The following is a 15,670-nucleotide window of genomic DNA, read 5'->3' as shown; positions in this document are numbered from 1 at the left end:
TTATTTAATCCCTATTATACCCTTATAAACTAGGTATTATTTTATCCCCAGTTAGACTTGAGAACACTGGGGGCAGAGAGGTTTAGACAACACTTTGAAATAATCAAAACCTCCATTTTAAAGATGAGGAAACTTCAGGCCTTTGGGGTTTTCTTCCCAAATGTGTGGGAGGTTATTTTATACCCTAGGTATGGAAAAAAAAAAAAAACATCATATGCTTGACAGCTGTTTCACATTAATTCATCTGACTTCAGAAGGATTCACATGTCCCCCTTTCTATTTAAATAAATCACTACAAATTTATGTGGCAAGCCCAAAGAATAAATCTTTCACACATAACCTTACTTAAATCTTATAGCTGCCCTATATAGATATATAGCATTTATACCCATCGATTCTCAGAAGAGGAAAATTCCTAGAGGACCATAAAGCAGATAAAAGTAAGGTTTTTTAAAATAAGCAAGTTAATAACTGAGATGCAGGCAGAGGGAGAGACCGTGTTTCTGATTTGATTCCAAAATAGATCATGACTCACCAACCAAAATAAAGAAAAAGCACGAGGAACAGACTTGATGGGCAGATGAAATCCTGGGCGGTCACATTAGTGAGTTATGACTATAGTTGGGTTCTATGCCGTCTGTTTGGAGTCAGAGGCATTGATAGCCCAACCAGTCCATTTGGGCGGTACCAGGTGCTTTGAGGTAGTTGAAGAGAATATTCTGGGGGCTGGAAGTGTTGAAGAAGTTTGGAGACCAAGAGAGCAGAGCAAACCAAAATAAGGTGGACCTAACCAGATTTCTCTGACTTTTTTCCCCCAATAATTCAAAGTTCAGATCAACTTTTTTTTTTTTTTTTAATGCGGTACGCAGGCCTCTCACTGTTGTGGCCTCTCCTGCTGTGGAGCACAGGCTCCGGACTCTCAGGCCCAGCGGCCACGGCTCACGGCCCAGCCGCTCTGCGGCATGTGGGATCTTCCCGGGCCGGGGCACGAACCCACGTCCCCTGCATCGGCAGGCGGACTCCCAACCACTGAGCCACCAGGGAAGCCCCCCAGTTCAACTTTTTTTTTTTTTTGGTTTTATTTTTTCTCTCAGAAGCTTGAATTCACACTCGGTGGCCTCCTCCATGAAGCTGCTTCCAAAAACCATTTTTACCAGACACCTTCACTTCCTTGCTTTACATTTTTTTCTCAATTCCAGTCAATCCTGCCTCCCTTCCCACTCCATTATTTAGAGGTTGCTGGCAAAAGCCAACAAATCAGCGCCTAAAATGCCCAAGCTTTTGGTTAATCTTCCCCACTAAGTCATCAAACATTATTGGCCATTGTTTTTTTATTCTTAAACTTTCTTACTTCAAATTCTCTAAATTAACCTTGGCTTCAAGGGATATCCACTGAGACTTTTATACTTTTAAAAAACACCTCATAACAGTAAGAGCCCAACATATACAAGGTCCTGCAGAACAGCTGTGAACAGCACAAATGCAGTCTCTGCTCTCAAAAAACCAACATTCAGGTTGAACTTTTAAAAGTACTTACCTCCCAATGATCACTTGCAAGGAAATGTCAGAACTTTCTAGAATGCCTAAAAAGGAGTTTCATGACCTGGCCACAACTTCCATTTCAGCCTCACCTCTGAGACTCCGTGGTGTCCTGCAAACTCTTAGCTCCAACCAGGCTAGGCCATTTCCAGGCACTGAGATACCCTCTGCCCTCCTGGCCTATACATCTGCTTCAAGTGCTATGAAGAGCTCCAGGTGACTTTAGAAGAAAATAACCAAAAGAAAATTCATTTTTTTCTGTTTTTATTTTTACAAGGATGTTGCGTTTGCCTCTAGACAATACTTTTTTTCTTTCTCAATGTATGTGATCAAAGGGAAATTTTCAGACAATTTCAATTTCTCTCACCCCTTACCCTATTCTGAAATATTGGTTATTCATGATGAGAGTTGATCTCTGTCAAACTGTATGCCATGTGCAGCAATATTGAACAAAAAGGAGTAAAATTATTCACACAGACATGAGGCTGTCTGGGGAGGTTAATCACAAGGCCACAAGCCTAGTGGGGTCAACTGAGAACAGGCCAAAGGGCCCCATGGGAGCCCCCAAACCAGCCCTGGAAGTCCACACCTCGATTTGTGAGAGCCAAATCTAATCGTAATAACAAATACAATGTACTGTCTGAGAAATTGGTTTTAAAATCCCTTAAAAATTCTAAAAGTCAACAAAACAGGAAATGACATGGTAAAAGATTCACAAAATATTAGTATAAACAGAAAAGTTCATCTGTGACCAAAAATAAACATGTCTGACAGAGCTATCTAATGGCCCTATTGAAGTATTAAAGCCACATGCCATAAATGGTGAATTTGGCAAACTGATGATCAGCAAATTGGCTCTGAGCACACTGGGTTTTGTTGAGATGATTTTATGTAAATTGCCCATTGAATGAATTGGATTTTCTCAGACTGAATTCTAGCCATTTGCTTGCTTCTTTTTCTCATATAGAAGAACCAATAGATGGTTCACTGAACAATCAAAAGAAGAACAATAGCTAACATTTATTTTTTACTTTACGCTACCTCTAAACTAACCACCTCCCAAGCACATAAAAAAAATCAGTGTCCTATAGGCCAAAATCCTGCAAAAAAAATCTAATCATCATAACCACCACCATCATCATCATCAATCATCACCATTATTTGAATTTGAAGATTTTTTAGGTGAGGACAAACACACCCTGGCTCCCCCAGTGTTTACCACACCCTACTAGGTTACTTCTACCTCCTTCATTCATTTAATTTAATGTCATGAGGATATTTCTGTTTGCAACCCTTGAATGCATGATCTCATAAGGTCAAAATGGTTGTACTAAAACATTAAATTATGCTGCTCATAGTACATCCCTATTGATTTGCCTGTCATCAGAACTACACTGTGCCCAACCTTAAGCCTGGACTGCACTTGTCTTGTTCACAGGTGTATCTCCAGGGCCTACCAAATGTTTATTGAATATTCGAATGAGCGATGCAAACTTTTCTCTATTCACTTTGTATTGCTCCATCAATCTTTCATCTTCTCTGCTTTCCCTGCTTCAAATTTTACCTTCAATGTACACCAGGCATTTTTGCTCCACTGATTTAAAAAAAAATCATCACTGACTCACCTTGGCTAAGGGATCAAGTCAAAACTCCTCAGTTTGACACCTAATGCCATTCATGATCAGACCCTACCTGCCCTTCCAGCCTCACCTTCCTTCATTCAATTTCACATTGTTCCTTCTTGCAACAACAAACTGCTCCTAATTCTCTGGATACACAATACTCTATTCATATTTCCATAGATTTGTTTATATTGCTCTCCTCTGTTCCCCATGATCCTGGGAAAGTGTGAGGGGTTTCCTATATCAGCACATGCTCATTCTACCCTACAGCCATGTCATCAGAACTTGCCTAGGGGTACTATTATCTCTGTACCTTGTGATACTGCATTACTTGTGTATTTGTATTGGGGGGGGTTAGAGTTTAAAATATTTTTTCCCAAATAGATAACCAATCAATAGTTTATTTGTTCCTCCTTAATTTGAAATGTTGCTGAAGGGGAGCAGAATTTGTCACCCCAAAATATGCCACCTTGGCACAAGGATTATTTTCTGCTAAAGGCAATCAAATTTCCGAAGATTCAGGAAAAGTTCTTTTCCTCTCCCTCAACTGCCTAAATTTACACTGGCAAGGCAGACTGTACCAGAAAGAGAGCTATTACCAGAGACATATTTTTACCAGGAAACTTATTTGTGTAACAGGGCAGCCTTGGTTTTCCAAACATCTCCTCTGCCTTCCTGTGAATGGCCTTCCTCACCATTGTATCCCCAAACCCCTGCCCCTTTCCTCATGTCAGGATGTTATGTGAGTTTCAATGACCTGACTACCCTTTGAGTTTTCAAATCTGTACGGGGACTTGTATAATTTTGTTTGCTTTTTTATCCTGTTAATCTTGTTACCAATCCCCAACAGGTCAGTGACCCCTCAGTGGGTTCTTTCTTTGCCCAGAGTCACAAAGGCCAATCAAACAAAACCAGTTTCTGTATAGCAGAGGAGAAATTTTATTCATTGATCAAGGAATGGAGAAGAGAGAGCTCATGCTCTCAAAACACCTTCTCTCTCTAAGAGAGGGAGGGAATTTTAAGGGGTAGGAGGCAGGCATATCATCAGGGCTCTAGGAAAGGGGCAGAGATTTCCAGAGCCAGCCTGGGGCAGCTGGAGCATGCGCAGTCTTCCATGCTTCTTTGCACAATGCATGAATTGTGCCTAGCAGAGTATAGATCTCCCACTTGGGGCAGAGATCTTAGCATGGCAATGAAGCAAAGGTAACTTTCCAGACACCTCCAGGTCTCATCTATGCAGATATGTTCCTGTGGTCAAGTCAGAGCCAGTTCAGGGTGGCTGACCATTACATATCTCTAAGCACAGCTGCAAAACATCTCTCTCAAATACCAGGTGCTTTTGAAACAAACACAGAGATAAATCAAGGCAAGGATCCTTTAGCCCTCAGGGGCTGATATGGGTGACAATCTGTTTTAAATCAGTTTAAATTATTAGATCAGCCAAAAAACCTAGAAGGGAAGAAGAGAATATTTTTCTGCCCGCACATTATCTTTATCATAAAATAAATGCTTGAGTATATATCAGATCTGTCTCCAGAGTATCATTTTCCATTGGTTTATTTGATTCGCATGTCGAATACCAAATGCTTTTAATTATTATAGTTTATCATCGTGTGTCTTCATACCTAGTAGGCCAATCTAATGGGGGACAAAAGTATCTTATTTTTGCTTTATTTTGCACATCCCAAATTGCCATTAAGGTTGAACACCTTTTCATGTTCCTTGGCTGTTCAAGCTTCCTTCTTAAGGATTTCCAATTCATGTCTTTTACTTATTTATCTATCATATATATTGAAGAATTCCTCTTCCAGGTCTTTCAACTTTATTTATTGTGCCTTTCAGAAGAATGAAGTTTTATTTTATTTTATTTTTAATAGAAATTTCTTTAATATGTGGCTAACTATTAAAATGTTTAATTATATTTGTACTCTACATTATAATGTTTTTCATTTTCATTTAGGTGATTTGAACTGTTACTCAAAATGTTATGACTTTTTTCCCCTTTCAGGTGTGATTGGGATAGGATACTACTGTACCCAAAGGGGCTTCTCAGAAGAAGTGAGAGATTCAGTGACAAAACTGGTTCCCCTGACACTCCGACGATGGCAGATGACTAAGATTCAAATGCTCCCTACCCCTGCAAAATTCCATTACATTTTTAACCTTCGAGATCTTTCTAGGATCTGGCAGGGAATGCTGAACACTACTTCAGAGGTTATCAAGGAACCAGATGTAAGTGATACATAAGAGAGTAAAACAAGTAACTTTGTTATTTATTATAAACTCTAAATAAGGAATGAAGTTTTAAATTGAGAAGCAGTTAAATTTTTTCTTTCCCTCTACAGTGTATAATTTTAATATCTTGCTAAGAAGTCTCTTTCCCTATTCTCTAAGGTTGTAAAATTCTTCTCTCATATTTTCTTTATTGTTTTCAATGTTTAGGTCATTAATACACCCAAAGGGGAGAGAGAGAGAGAGAGAAAATGTAAAGGAGTGAAAGATTTCTCTGCCAACCCGTAGGGGATGGAGGTCTAGGATACCTGGAGGATAAAAAAAATTAGCTACTCCTGTTACATGGGGAGCGGGTGAGTTAAATACAAGAGAGAAACACCTTCTGAATCTCCAGCTGACATCTCCAGTTGACTGTGGGTTTCTTATAGATTGACATAAACTACTCACGTCTGAGTAAAGATCTTCTGGCTCCTTCTTCTGGATTCCTTATGTGTGCATGATGGGTTAATGGTAAGACCCTTTGGTCATGGGCTGTACTACTCTTCCCTTTCATAGTAAGAGGAGGCACAGGACACTAAGTAACTTGCTGGGCTCAGAGAAAAGTGGTGGAAGATATGAAACCTAGCTTCTAATAGTCCTCTGATCCAAGCCATTTTGTCTTCAACAACTTTTATTCTAACATGAGTTACTTTCCAATAACTTCCTCACTGCAGATTTAACACCTGAAGAGAAATACTAAACAAAAATAGCTTGAAATTAGGGAATTTCTTGAAAAGTTTTGGTAAGGTAAAGGCTTGATCAGAACTGTACTTGTGGGGATTTCCCTGGTGGCGCAGTGGTTAAGAATCCGCCTGCCAATGCAGGGGACACGGGTTCGAGCTCTGGTCTAGGGAGATCCCACATGCTACGGAGCAACTAAGCCCGTGTGCCACAACTACTGAGCCTGTGCTCTAGAGCCCGCGAGCCACAACTACTGAGCCCACGCACCACTACTACTGAAGCCCGCTCACCTAGAGCCCATGCTCCACAACAAGAGAAGCCACCGTAAAGAGAAACCTGCGCACCACAACGAAGAGTAGCCCCCGCTTGCCGCAACGAGAGAAAGCCCGCATGCAGCAACGAAGACCCAATGCAGCCCTAAATAAATAAATTTATTTTTTTTAAAAAAACTGTACTTGTGGAAGATTACCCTGTCACTTGTAGGACAAATTTGAAAAAGAGATTTTTGAAGTGGTAGAACATACCTCACTTGGGATGACCCAGGGAGGCAGTAAAAATTAAACCATGGTTTTGTAACCAGCAAAGGCTCATGTGCCTGTGGCATAGAAAGCCAAACTCTGGCAGCAGGTGTTTGCAGCAAAGTCAGGATTTATTACAAGTCTCAGAACCACTCCACTTTTTTTTTTTTTTTTTTTTTTTTGCTATATGCGGGCCTCTCACTGTTGTGGCCTCTCCCGTTGCGGAGCACAGGCTCCGGACACGCAGGCTCAGCGGCCATGGCTCACGGGCCCAGCCGCTCTGCGGCATGTGGGATCCTCCCAGACCAGGGCATGAACCCGTGTCCCCTGCATCGGCAGGCGGACTCTCAACCACTGCGCTACCAGGGAAGCCCTGAGTGACGGGTTTTTTAAAGGGGAAGAACAGAGAGGCTGGGATTAATCATCATTCTGTGATATTTCTGTAACATTTCTTAATCATAGTTTGGGGAATCAGGATGTCCCTGGCTTACGATTCTCAGACAAGTGGTCCATGGCTCTGGGGTGTATTAGCTTATCTCATCCTGGAGAAACAACCTGAGTTTGTACGTTAACGGTGATATCTACAACAGCAATTTTAGTCATCTGACTCTGGTTGATTAGTGTTCAGTTAGTTAGTTCATTAGATTAATGGTCAGATGGGAAAAAGAAAAGAAATAAAGTTTTGGATAGAGAGATTAATCATAAATTCAATTCAGTATCTTGTAATAACCTATAATGGAAAAGAATCTAAAAAAGAATATATATGTATAATTGAATCACTTTGCTGTACACCTGAAACAACATTATAACTCAATTATATTTCAATAAAAATTTCAAAAATAAAAAAATCATAAATTCATCAAGGTAACTTGATTTTAGGGGCACTTGGCTTCAGTTTAATCCAGAAAGATGAGATATCATGTTACTTAATCAACAGAACTCTTGACAGATGACTAGATATGAGGGCAGCCAAAGGGAAGAGTCTGGTTGCCTGGAAGAATGAAGATGATATTAATGTAAATAGGGGAGTCTTGGCGAGGACTGACTCTGTGGATAATAGTGGACTTCTTGTCTGTAAGGTGTGGTGCCGTACCTAGTAAAGGTGACCAGCAGGCAACTGAAGAGAGGCTGAGCCTGGAGAGATTGCTTTAGTCATCCGGAGGTGAAAAAGTTCAAAAAGACTGTAAACACAGAGAAGATAATAGGAAACACCTGTATGTAGGGGACAAGCAGTAAAAGAAAAGCTGAGAAAATAGAGGTATTCAGAGAGGGAGGAGAACCAAGAGGGTGATGTGATGAAGAAAGATTAGAACTAGGCAAAGCTGCTGAGCCCTGGTAAACCTGATATTGACAGGCACTGTGGTTTATCTGGGAAATGGACTGTGTCACACATTCTGGAAACCATTCTTTAAAACATAGCCAAATACAGTCATGAGAAAAATTAGGAAACAACTTTGGCTGTTTCCATGTCAACTGAAAAAGTTCTGGAAATATCCCATACGTTATATATAGAGTAGTCCTTAAGAGTACTGGAACACTCAGCTACCACCTGACTTCCAGTATACCTACCCATTTACATGACTTCGGGTACTTCTCTGTGCTATTTCCTGTCTTTCAAATGAAGGACAATAGTCTACAGCATAGAGCTGTTTTGAGAATTAAGTGAGCTAATACTTCTAAAACAATGCCTGGAACATAGTAAGTGCTCAATAAATATCAGCTATTGCTTTCACAATAGCTTTTAAAGCCCAGGTGAAACCACCTTTCTCTCCTGAAGTCTCATCAGAACACTTTGGCTTGATGTGCCTACCACCTAGCACTGATGATACAGCACTTAGCACAGGGGCCTGGCAAAGACGCCAAAGGCTCAGTAATATTAATAACCAAAACTTATAAATCACTATGGGCTGGACACTTTTGTGAGTGCTATTGACTGAAAGAAAAATGCACAATGTAAGAGCTACGAGTTGAGTTTATGCAGTGCTTTACTGGGGACTACAGACCAAGAGACAGCCTCTCAGATAGCTCTGAGGAGGTAGGGGGAGAGGCCAGCATATATGATTTTGGGTAATGAGCACATGCAATCAAGCACACCTCTCAGTAGAAGGTTACTGCTAGTCAAGAGGAACAGATATCTCAGTTAATGATTGTAGTGCTTTTCTAAGTATGGGAAAATGCAAGAATCTGAGTTCATAAAATTTTTTTCCTGAAATATATCTAACCATCTAAGGGCCTGTTTTGCCTGTTTTCCCAAAGCACTGAGTGCGTCATGCTATTCTTCATCCTGAATTCCTTTCAGGGTGTCCTGTAGGTCAGCAACTGCAGTGGCTAATGACTTGCTCCTCGTACAACTGGATGGTGGGAAACATTCTTTGCTTTACAGCGGTTTTATTACAAGTACTAACTCATTTAATCCACCCAAAAGCTCTGAGGTAGGAACCAATGTATCCCCACTTTACAGATAGAGAAATTAAGGCACAGGTGGGTAATGTAACTAGTGTAAGCTTGCACAAAAAGTTACTGGCAGAGCCAGGAGGTAAAAGTAAACCCAGGTATCTGTTCCACAGCCCCTTCTCTTAAGTGCTGTACCATATCGGTCCATACATCTTTACTAATGAAGAGAAAGAGCATTATTTCTATTGACCTGAAACAAACAGACTGCCAAATACTTCTCCAGGAAAGATGGGTTTATTCTGCGATAAGCAAAGAATTACACTTTAGGGTCTGCAACCACAGTGAGCCACAGCACAAATCGTGTGTCCCCCCCCAGGGACATTGTTGTTCTTCTTACAACACTTGTAAGAAGAAAAGGAAGTTGGGAGGGCTATAAAAAACAAAAGGGTCCTTGGGTCTTCTTTGGCTGAGTCGTTGCCAGTAAAGAAGACTGGTCTTCTCCCTATCAGCCTCTGCTAACGTCACAGAGTGTGAGAGTTCCCCCTTCCAGTATCCCAAGTCTGTTTAATTGCAGTTTCTATTTATTAATTTTTTTTTACATTTCCCATAGAGCACAGCAGAGCTGAAGTTCAAAAATTAGATCCATAGTCATTAAGAGCATAAAGCACCATCTATTCCAACACCATTATCTTAAGCCCCAGAAAGTGACACTCAGTGAGGGGTCTCCCCTGCAAGGTGATAACCAGCCCACCAGGCCAGAGCCGATGGAGACTCGTTTTCAGAGTTCCAGGCCCACAGACTCTTCTTCCTCTGGGGAGGTAGGTGAGAGGAGGGAGGAGTGTTTGCCATGGCCCCGCCCCCGTCCTTGCCTTCCTCCAGAGCAGAGGTGGCCTGCTCGGCATTCCCTGGGACGTGCTGCAGCGATGGGGAAGGCAGGAGGAGATGAGACGTACTTCCAGAGGAGCAGTCTGTTCTGGGTCACCGTCATCACCCTCTCCTTTGGCTATTACACGGTAAGGGCAGCGGGACCTGGGCAAGGCCATGCGAGGGGATACAGTGCTGCCTTGAGCCACAAGATCCGCACCTACGACCAAAGAGAGGTCGCGCAGGCGCAATCGCGGCTCTCGAGCGCTCTAAGCCAGGGGACTAGACCCAGGAAGAAGACGCAGGCGCAGCCGTCTGCCTGCGCCTTTCGCCTGTGTTGAGATCTTGAGAAACCGGCTGCCCACGCTTTCCCTATATGAAGGCAGGGAATACTCCCCACCCCATGACTCGGTGTCTAGATCTTTCAAGATGGTGGTGGCGAAGTCGAATGCCGGTGGGGCTGCTACCTCCTATTTCCGTACAGCCAAACCCCTGCCCTCGCTGGTCACGGTCCTGGGGCTGGGATATTTCGGGGTAAGGTGTAGCGCGGGGTGCATCTGTTTTGGCCCGCCAGGCTCCCGTAGGGCGAGGGGCGCTGTTGGGGGGGGGCGGGGTCTTGCGCTTGCGCGCCTGGCGCTTGCCTAGGTTATCGGCGTAAGCGGAAGGACGGTGGGCTTGCAAGCTTTCTGCTTGAAAATGTACCTGTCTTTGCGTCCGCACGGTTACTAGGGCTTAGCCAGGTTTGAGTAGAACTCAAGAAGAAGGAGGTCAAGTTGATGGACAGTTCTAGGCCTGCCAAGTCAGGATAGGGCTTACAAAGCAGAATGTTTGAGGCAGTTGGAATTGCTTGGAAAATGGGGGTAAACCTAAAGGATGGGTAGAATTTAATGGGTAAGAAGGGTTAGAGAGGCTATCCATGTTATGACATAGATGTGGAATTAAAAAGACAGAGAATCTCTACTGAGAGGAGCAGCGACTTTTGTTTGGTAGACAGAATTCATTTAAAGGATACAGGAAAGATACCCAGAAAAGTAGGTTGGGGACTAAATTGTGTAATTCATTAATAACAGAAGTCAGCCAACCTGCACACTAAGTCTGATAACCACAGAGTTTCCTCAGCATAAATCTCCCAGTAGAATCGCTTTCAGAAAATAGAAGTAAAGAATGGAAGCCCAGATGACTTAGTTCAGAGTTTCTTTGATCTGTTTCTGTTTGGTCTGATTCTTATAGAATCAGGATTATTTAATAGTCTCGGTTAAAAATAGATTTAAGTGACCTAATAAGCATTCTGTGCTTCTGGTTCTCTTTCAGTGGATGATCTTCTGGCCTGAGGCTATTCCTTATCAGAGCCTAGGGCCGCTGGGCCCCTTCACTCAGTACTTGCTGGAGCATCATCACACCCTCGTGCACAGTTGGTAAGGAGAGCTGCAGAAATGGGGTGTGGACCCTGCAGCTCCAGTGTCCCTGTAGACCTGGAAGGCCCCTGGTTGCCTTCTAAGAGTGGTGCTAGTTCACATTAAAGCATCTTTCTCTTGGGGGTTTCTGTTTTAGATTTCATCAGCAGAGAACCATCACCTTGAACTAGGCTGACTTTTGTTTCAGGTATTGGCTTGCCTGGCTGATTCACGTGGGAGAGTCCTTGTATGCCATTGTATTGTGCAGGTAAGTGTTTTTAATAGGTCTTTGTCGCTTTTCTCTTGGTATCTAATATAAGTTGAGAGTAGCCACATTTAAATAATTCATGCGCTTGTAGGCCGAGAACACTCTCAGGTAGAGTCGAATCCCCACACCTAATACTGAGCCTCTCTCAGTACTCAGAGGGAGTACTCAGTAAATAGTTAATGAATGAATTCATTTGTGTTAATGAGTCAATTATTTAGTCATTTAATTTAGATGATTTTTCTTCTTTTTTTCAAAAGTCTCTATATAGCCCCAACTAGAAGAAAAGATTAGGAGGCTGGCCTTATAGTTTGAAAAAGAGCTGTATTGACCTAGCCCAATGATTCTCAGCCTAGTTTCTCAACTGAATCATGTGAGGAGCCTTCTCAACATTCACTTGTCTGGTTTCCAGGCCCAGAGATCCTAATGTAGTAGCCTTGCTTCAGAGGTAGGAACATGTCATTTTTTCAAGGTCTGTAGGTGATTCTGGGATGCATTGCAAGCTAAAAGTCCTGCGACTAGACCCTACTCTACAGTTGCCAGTGCAGGATAATACAATGTGAGAGAACTGAAAAAGCTTTTCTTTACATTTAGACTTTATGTAAGCATACAGAAAGTATGGTGTAATGAAAGAGATGGTTATAGTAATGCCAGATTGCTTTGCAATTGATTTTTTTTTCTTCTGGTCAAGATTAATTACCACCTCTGTTTTTGTGGTATTCTAAAAGTGGAAAATAAGATACTTTATTGTTTTAATAATAAAAGTAATTAATATTTCTTGGGTGCACACTATGCCAGACAGTGCTAACTGATTTAAATAGATTATGTTCCTCCACCTTCTGGTTTATTAAACAAGCTGGACTTTCTAGGAGAGGAGGAGAAAGCAGCTTTATTTTTTCGCCCGTCTCCACTCCCCGAAGGATTACTGTCTGTCTCCCACCCTAGCCCTGGACGATATCTGAAGCAGGTCCATAGATTTTCCAGTCACTATCTCATATTATCTGGTCAAGTCCAGTCTATTCATTAAAACTAGGAACTTTTATCTAATTCAGAACATCTGTTCTCCTCCAGCTGGGGCTCAGCAGCCTGCTGTGGGGAAGAGGGGGTAGTTGATGTCTTCCCTCTCATTCCAGCTTTGTTCCCTGTTCACTAGCGACAGCTGCCTGTGGCCCCTTGGGGTCCTGGGAGTAGTTAGCGGAAGCAGAGCACAGTCTGCCTTGTGATCAGGCAGCTGGGTGCTGTGGTGGTTGCATACCCATTGTTGACTCTTTCTCTCCAAAGGAGCCTTGGTGGATTTTTGAGAAACCGCCCATCACTAGGGATCTCCCTTCTGCAGTTCCCTTGATGGTTCCTTCAGACCTCAGTCAGTATGTCACTTGCAGTTTTCCCTTAGGATCTGTAATGGGGGTCGTGGTGGGGGGCAGTTTCCCTTTTATTGAGATCTCTTCTACCCTTTAGTTAGGCCTCTGGGGCGGGGTTGCTTTTAAGCTCACCCATGCCAGTGCCCTTCCACAAGACCTGTAAGGGTCACAATGACAGCTTCCTTATCCGTCCAGCAGGATAAATCTGCAAGTGCGTGCAGTTCCCTGGGCAGCCATGTACCAGTAGTTAAACGTCTGAGTTAGATACTAAGCCTCCCCCAAATTACTGGGGACTCTTGTTAGGCTGAGTGGTTCCACTGAAGCTGTTCTTTGGGCTGACTTGGGATAGGAAGTGCCGCGGCACTAGTACCTCTTTCTAACGACCTCTTCAGGCTCTCAGTGAGAGCTTAGCTCGGAGGTGTGTGGTCCAGCCCTCCACATTATAGTGTTGGAGTACTTTACACCTATTTTGTTATCGTCGTTTGCAGCCTCTAATGAAAACGAAAAGACTCAAATTGAACATCCTGCTCTCAAGTTCTTTGATAGGCAGTGGGAGAAAAGGCATAGAGAGGTTAGGGCACTATTCTCACATTCCTGAAATCATTTTTTTATGGTCTAACGTGTTGCAGTGTATCATTGGTGACTGTAAACCAGAATCAATATTCCTTTTGACTTATGAACAAATACATTTAAGTGAAAGAATCATGAAGACATGTAGAACAATTGGAAGTCCTACCCCACATCCCACTATCCAGCAATAAAAAGAAATTGATGAATTCCATTTAACCAGACATAAGACTGGACTGAACATTCGACTTTATAGCCACCATATCTATATACATATAGATATAAACTCTTGTATAACTTTTTTCTATTGTCATATATGCCTGTTTTCCTGTGTCTATACCTATGAATTTACCTCATTTCATTAGTACATAGTATTCTATTATATAGATGTGCCTTAATGTATTTAACAAATCCTCCTTCTGACAGACTTTTAAGCCTCTAGTTTTTTGGGTTTTTCTTTTTTTTTTTTTTGACTATTATAAATAATGCTGCATAAACGTGAATTTCTTGTACATCCTGGCCCACTTTGATATATATTTCATTTTTCTATTGTTTGGTGGTAGAATGTATGAATATAGTTGATTCTACTGACCTCACACCTAGTGACCTTGATACATTCATTTTTTAGTTCGAATAGTTCATCTGTTCATCTAATAGTTCATCATTAATAATTTAAAAGATTCCTTTTCATTTTCTAGGTACACAATTGTCTCTAGAAATAAAGACAGTTTTATTTCTTCCTTTCAATTCCGTATACCTTTTATTTATGTTTTTTCCCTCGTTGCACTGGCTAGTACGTCCAGTCCAGTGTCAACCAGAAGTGGTGACAGTAGGCATCCTGGCCTTGTTCCTAATCAAAGGGAAAGCTTTCAGCATTCTGCCTCGTGTTTTTTCTAGAGTTGTATAGACCTTCTCTGTCAGAATAAAGAAGTTCCATTCTCTTTCTAAGTTTTCTGAGAACTTGTATTGAGAATGGATGTTGAAATTTTCAAATGCTTTGTCTGCATTTATTAAGATGATTATATAATTTTTCTCCTTTAATCTGTTAGTGTAGAAAATTATATATTTTTTACATATATTTTTAAAAATTTTGTTTTAAATTAAAAGTCATCCACATGAGACTTATTTATATACAGATGAGACTGTAGCAAACCATTCACTTCATCTGGGCCATTTTCTTTTGAGCTTGGTGTTAAGCAGTTTAGTTTGAATGGCTGTATAAACAGGTATTTATTATTACCATGTGCCAGGCCCTTTACTAATCACTTTGGATAACTTATCTCAAAAATCATCTCAAAACTTGGTGAGATAAATATTATTATTCCTATTTTTCAGACGAAAAAACTGATTCTGAGAGAGAGTGAGTGACTTGCCCAAGGTCAAGCTGGTAGTTGGCCAAGATAGATTTACATCTGGTCCAAAACACTTGCTTTGAAGCCATCCCAGTGCTTTCTAACCCTATATGCTCATCAGAATCACTTGAGAAACAGTTTCACAATACCATGTCCTAGGCAATAGCCAGATTGCTTCCCAGGGAAGTACCATTCTAAATGCACAAGAAAAATGAAAATAAATAAACTAAGCATTCAAGTTAATAAGCTGGAGGAAAGCGCAAAATAAGCCCCATGAAAATAGATAGAAGGAATACGTTTTTAAAAAACTAGAAGACAATAACTCCTGTGAAACCATAACATTAAAATTCTAGTGGATAAATTTTTCTCTTTTTTTAGGTCTAAAGGCATCACGAATAGTTGGACTCAACTACTCTGGTTCCTGCAGACGTTCCTTTTTGGGATGGCGTCTCTCTATTACTTGATTGATTACAGACCAAGACACCATAAACAAACTTAAAAAAGATATCCAAAAAAGCCTGAATCACTATTTTGTACACTTGAAACTAATATAATATTGTAAACCAACTATACTTCAATTTATAAAAAAGAGAGAAAATATAGCATATAAAGTTCCTAGGAGAAAAAAAAGATGTTCAAAAGCTCTCTCTACAGTGACATTCAGCCTCACCTTTTTTGGGGGGTGCTGTGTTTATTTGCTCTTTCTAGAAAGTTATGACCCTCTAGTTATTCATTGTTTCTTCATCTGCTCTGGTTAAACTTGAGTAGATAGTAGGAAAAGATTTTAGCTTCCCAGTTCTGCAGACTAACCTATTTGGCAGAGGGCTTCCAGCTACCTTCTT

At 41.3% G+C, this 15,670-nt stretch overlaps 1 protein-coding gene across 1 annotated transcript; it reads left to right on the top strand.

Moving 5' to 3' along the window:
• Positions 1 to 9,948: 9,948 nt before the first annotated feature.
• On the top strand, positions 9,949 to 15,327 carry TMEM254 (transmembrane protein 254; the record flags this gene model as incomplete). Its single annotated transcript, XM_079718534.1, has 4 exons — positions 9,949 to 10,038; positions 11,201 to 11,304; positions 11,492 to 11,551; positions 15,207 to 15,327. 4 exons carry the CDS (start codon positions 9,949 to 9,951, stop codon positions 15,325 to 15,327), a joined length of 375 nt encoding a protein of 124 aa, XP_079574660.1.
• Between the last annotated feature and the right edge of the window lie 343 nt (positions 15,328 to 15,670).

Source organism: Hyperoodon ampullatus (genome assembly GCF_949752795.1).
Source record: "Hyperoodon ampullatus genome assembly, chromosome: 1".
In the NCBI taxonomy this organism is placed as follows: Eukaryota; Metazoa; Chordata; class Mammalia; order Artiodactyla; family Ziphiidae; genus Hyperoodon; species Hyperoodon ampullatus.
Note: the sequence above shows the minus strand (reverse complement) of the source record. Positions and strands in the feature narration are given on the sequence as shown.